The 5,885-nt window shown below is 36.4% G+C and overlaps 1 protein-coding gene across 1 annotated transcript in view; it reads left to right on the top strand.

Moving 5' to 3' along the window:
* Positions 1 to 5,885, top strand: part of PHF10 (PHD finger protein 10) — a 15,522-nt gene that overhangs the window by 7,268 nt on the left and 2,369 nt on the right. Inside the window, exon 9 of the mRNA XM_009891479.1 lies at positions 1,200 to 1,355. Coding sequence (XP_009889781.1) covers positions 1,200 to 1,355 — 156 coding nt within the window. The remainder of the gene's footprint in view (positions 1 to 1,199; positions 1,356 to 5,885) is intronic.

Below are 5,885 nucleotides of genomic sequence, written 5' to 3'. Positions count from 1 at the left end.
AGGTTCCTGTGTAGTGGGTTTGGCTATGGAAGCAGGGGTTCTTTGCTAGTCATTGGGGTGTATTGTTTGGGGGAAAATGTCTGTTGAACATGGAAGTGGTGAGTTGTCACGCCTCTTTTCCTAAGTTTTGGGCTACCTCCCATTCGTCAGATCTCCCTGGTGAGTCCTACAATATGCTTTATGCGTTTTCCTTTTTAATCCTGCCCATTGTTGGAGTCAGGTAGCAATTTTCCTGCTCTGTAGTGTTTTAATGGGCTGTCCTAAATAACCCTTCCCCTAAAATAATGGTGAAACATACCATTTTGTGTTGCCATATAGTTTGCTTTGCTTTTGTGTTCTACTCCTCCCTTTGCCCTGTGTCTGTTTTGTCTGTTTTGATTTTAGGCTCTGGGGCGTAGGCTGATTACTATTATGTTTGTACAGAGTGCCTTTTACTGTAGGGCACCATTGTTATTTGGCCTTCTGTTTTTTATTGTAATAAATGTGATTAATCATATTGCTTTCTTCTGGAGCTTTTTGGAGGCCTTTATTAACACTTTTCTGAGACGAATCTTTTGCTGCTGCTCTTAATTATGCTTACATTGATCTCTCACCCTCTTTGAACCTCTTCCCCTCTTTCTTGCCTCCCCATTCCTCAAAAAAAATGCTTTAACTGCAGCATAAATTCTGTTGTTTGGTTCTGTATTAAATATTGAAGTGTATTTTGCCTTTGATGGCATTCTGCTGCAATCCAAATGAGAGATTTAGATTGCTCCTGGTGAAAGTAGTACATGAGGGTGGCATAAAAAACCTTCACATGTTTAATCAAAGGCAGTTCTATTTGGTAGTACCCTTTAAATGCATGGCAAGGGCACTTTTAATTTTTTGCTGGCCCTTTACTTTGTAAACAACATCTTGCATATAGTGGATTTCTTGCTGACTTTTAAAGGAAAATGGTTCAAAGAATTACACTGTTGTGCTCTGCACTCTGGTATCAAGACCAACTGGAAAACGTGACTGCTATTGCTGATGCCAGTCTCTTAGCATGAGAAATAATAGATAATGAAGATTATGAGCAAAGGTGTTCTAGATTGTGATGTACCCCATGCTTTTGCCGAAGGAAACATGTATCCTCCTCTTAGTTGGCTCTAAGTGGCATAGGAGAGACTTGTCTGTCTATCCGAAAAATAAAAAATATAGCTATGATATTTTTATTATAGGACAATTCGTCTGGCAATGTATCTGAAGGTGATTGCGCCACAGACAACCAGGAGGATTCTTTTCAGGGAAGACAAAAAACAAGAGACAAAAGTGCTACTCCAAGAAAAGATGGTTCCAAACGTTCTGTATTATCCAAATCAGTTCCTGGGTACAAGGTAGAAGAAAAAAGCCCCTGACTGAACTTCTTTACTGACCACCCTCTCCCTGAAATACTTGTTTTTTCAATAATATGGAACTTCTGCTTGCTGTACTTCACTAGCCGCTCTCCTGTTGTGTGCTCCATCTGTTTGCTTCCTTACTTCCTTTTTGCTTTTATTTCACATAGGGCTTTCCTTTACCCTAGCTATACAGTGTTTCTGTTAACTTCTCAGATTCCCAGGCAGCAACACCAGAAAAATCCATTGTGGATTTATCATTGGAACTCTACATCTTTCTGTCTGCCTTAATGTAGCAGTCAGAATTACTTGCCAGTTCAAAACTAGCGTTCAGTATGCATTATTTTTTTCTACTATTTAGTATGGTAGCATACCAAGAGATCAGTGCTGTAAAGTGCAGCTATGTGGCTAAACACACCATTATGAGGTTCACTTTAAGTACAGTCTTCTATCCTGAACTGTTACAAAGTATAGGATGGAAGGCAAAAAGCTTACTACAGTTGTATAGGCAACACTACATAACCACTTTAACAGTATATGGAAAATAGCTTTTTATGTAGTTCATACTATGTAGAAACGTTTGTGGGCAATATGCTTTTATTCACGCTGAAAACTTGGTGAGGATGTTAAGACATTTCAGCTGTCAAGCAGCGATAGCCAAACCTAAGACCCAAATAATCAGTATTACTGTATAATAATTTCAAAAATTAAGATAAAAACAAGATTAAGATAAAAACACTTTTCAGAAGAAATGGGAATTGACATGCGCTATTTATGTGTTATTATTCTGCATACTAAGAGAGGATCTGGATGTGATGTAATGCTTTTAAAGCACATCATTACTGAGTCCCTTTCCACTGAAAGGAAGGAGAGTTTTCCATTGACTTGTGTGGGAGCAGGAACAGATCCAGAAAGAGGGAAAACACTACATTAAGATAGAGTTTAGTATTTAGCAATCAGGAATGCTTGTTAAGAGAGGTTATGGAAAAAGGAACTTTTTTGTCGGTGACAAGACTGTACATATTAAGAAACTGTCACAGCAAAAGTGAGCTGTTGATGGCTTACATTTTATATTCATAAATATTTACTATATGTATTTACCCAAGTTAACAGTAAATGAACTGTAACTTACTTTAAGAAGCTAATTTCCAGCAAGAATTGGACAGCTTTGATAAATTTTCTCTACATGCAATATCTGTACAAATTCATAACAGATAGCAAGCTCCAGTTGCGTTTTCTCTTTTCAGGAACTTAATAAGAAATATGCAAACAATGGAGATTTAGACTGTGGTTACCATATGTATATTTTTTTATGTGTAACTTTGCAAATTGTTGTAGACAGAAAATGCATACCAGTATTCCCATGAACATGAAATCCAAAGATGGAGCTTGAAATTTATCTTTAGCTTTGTTTAATGTGACATTAGAGATTGTGTGCCAGTGGTTTACAGAAGTTTCACTTAGCTGTGAGGTGCCCAAGTGTTTGATTGGTCCAATCTGTTTCATGGCCCTATGAATGCATAGAGAGAGAACTGATGGAGCAGAACTTTCTGCAAAGTTCTGAACTTCTAGTTGTAGAAGAAAATGGATTCCCAGAGCAAGTACTTATTGGTACAAAATCGCCAATTGTGTTAGTAACAAGGTATTACTGTAAAATTCCAATGCCACACCTTTGCAATGTCAGCACACCCTGTGTGCCATCAGCCATCGGGCTGCTGATACATCAGAGGGGGGGATGTTGTGTTGGGAGTGAGAGGCCTGGCTTTCTTGTTCATGGGAACATTTAAATGCTTTCAGTAAACCAAATTACATGAGCTGTTTCAACTGGTAAGACAGAAGGATTCTTGTTTGTTAGTCCATAAAAGCACCAGATAATGATATACCATATGTGCCTAAATGTTAAGGCACTTTGAGCTGAAGGCTTAACTGATTTAAAATGTTGTCCCTGTGAATTCTAAATCTTTGTAATATTTTTGTTCTGTATTGTTCTCTAATATTTGACTATTTTTGTAGGACAGTAATCTTTTGGTTACATGTAGTTAAAATTGAAGGATGATTGCTATGGCATCAACATGCAAATGTATAGTTACAGCCACATTATGAGAATTACAGGATTCACACATTTCCACTGAGTTATTTTTGAGTAAAAGAAATAATGTATTTTATATGGAGCCAATTTTATTGTCAGTTCTTTTAACAAAGAACGGTTAACGTGTGTTTTACATTTTGTCATGTTACAAGTAGCGAGTCTTTGTTGCTGCAGGACTGGCTACTACAATTGCACACACAGGGTACTGTTGAAAGTACAGGAGTTTTTTTGCACATAAAACTGAAATGTATCGAGGAACTATATTTTACAACGCTTATCTTTTGGGTCACTGTATATGAAAATGGAACACTTTGCATTCAGAATAGGATCTTATAACAATGGTGTAGTAAGAATGCTTGCTTTGAGATCTGCAGTACAGCAGCATGGAAGCAAAAACTTATAGAGCAGGCAGTCGTCATTTGGACCCTGCATTCATCTTCTCTCCCTTCCTCATCCCAATAGGATGAGGACATAGAAAGCAAAATTTACTCTAATCAGATCGGTTATTATGACTTCCCATTTGGATTTGATAGACTTTTTTCATAGCATTTCTAAAAGCCATTTATGGTGGTAGAACTTGAACTGTTTTGAAATGTGAATAGTCTTGCTTTTTTTTGATTTTATTATTTTTGTAAAAATACTTCCATACTGTTGGAACTTTATTATTAAATAGGCTGTGGTTCTCACCCCCACCCCCCTCAACATGCACGATTTCTAATGAACACAATTTAGTGAAGTGAGAATAGATGGAAGCATTGTTAATAAATGCATCTATATCAGTGTCTAACTTTAGAATTATGTGTATCGGAGTGTTAACTGCACATACCCTAATGCAGGTACAGTGACCGAAAAGCAGCTCACTTTAGTTTTGCTGGAGTACAAGGGCGTGTGCTGCTGTATATTAAAGGCAGTAAAATGCAAATCCGTAACAAACTAGAAGTCTGATTAGAAAAGTGCACTTGCTATTCTAGAAAGGCTTGGTTTACTTAGAAATAGATAAAAACACAATTCACCATTTAAAAAAAAATTAGAATGTAGCTTAAACAACGGAAGGGGAAATGCTGCAACACTGACAAGGTTTAAGCATGTGCCACTTTTGTTGGGAGGAGCAGGGTATACAGGTATACATGTAGGACACACAGAATAGCTAACAGTAAGAGTTTATGTGTGGTTTTGCTTCATTATATTTATTATTTTGTAGAGATGTTTGTGAATGTTAGACTTCTTTTATTGTTTTATTATATTTATGTATAAAACAGGTTGACTCTGCTTTTTTAAAATAAATAAGCAAAAAAAAAAAAGTCTGTATGAATGCCTCTGTCATCTTTTGAAGGAAGTTATCTATAAACATCTGGTATGGTGTTTTGTTTTCTTAAATAAAACTCTTCAGAGCAGACAGTTTGAAGCAGACTGTAGCCATGTTTTAACTTAAAAAGCAGATTGAAAACTTAAAGCAGTGCGTCCTGACTACTTAAAAATAAGTCAAGATATTATCTTGCTAGGAGCTAGAAAAAAAGGGCTGAGGAAAGAGACACACTTGAAGTTGTATTGCAAAAGATTGTGGTAATCTTTTTCATATATATACACACATAGAGAGTGTTTTGTTTTCACGTTTTTACTATACTTTAAAATTAAACTTCATTCTTCTCCCTACGTGTGGTTGGTAGTTGACTGGAACTCTCCTTGCTTACTGACAAGCCGTTCAATGCCTTAGAAAACAGGATGTACCTTGAACTCCCTCTACTCGCTGAGTCTTTGCAGCAACAATTTTTAAAACTCTGGCACTAGGCGATTTGACATCAGTGAGTATTATATTCATTTTAAACTGCATTTCTCACTAATGTCATTGTGCAAAGGTCAAAACTCAACAATATAACTACTGAAATGTTCCTGAAATTTGTAATGCCTTATTTCTTCCTTGGTCCTTATCGAGATAGAACCGCATTGGTTTATCTCTTGGGTTGGGACATAGAATACATACACAAATGTTACTCATTGTAAAAGCCTGCTGTTTCTCTTACCTTTTAAATGGATTTCGTGGACCCAAGTACACTCCAGATGATCACTTAGAAAGATGATGAATTTAAAACTGTAGTTAAATGCAAGGGTGTGTATTTCTCGCAAGCGATTATGAGTGGATACAAGAAGGAATGGTAAAGCAGATGGCTGTGTACAGCACAGCTAACCAGATATTTTGAAACAAAAGATAGAGAAATCAAGTTTATTGCTTTTGTAATTAATTTTCTGTATTTAGGAACAAATGTAATGCAAATCCAAAATTGTATTTAGTTTCTTCCATAAACAGGAAATCTGCATGGAGATTCATAAAGAAGTATCCTGTATTGGACAAAAAATACTGACATTTTTAATGCTATGTCACACTTAATTTACATTGAGGGGAACGTTAGCCAATGGATTCACAGGAAGAAGTGAGCACATGC

Source organism: Charadrius vociferus, unplaced genomic scaffold (genome assembly GCF_000708025.1).
Source record: "Charadrius vociferus isolate BGI_N301 unplaced genomic scaffold, ASM70802v2 scaffold68, whole genome shotgun sequence".
Classification (NCBI taxonomy): Eukaryota; Metazoa; Chordata; class Aves; order Charadriiformes; family Charadriidae; genus Charadrius; species Charadrius vociferus.
Note: the sequence above shows the minus strand (reverse complement) of the source record. Positions and strands in the feature narration are given on the sequence as shown.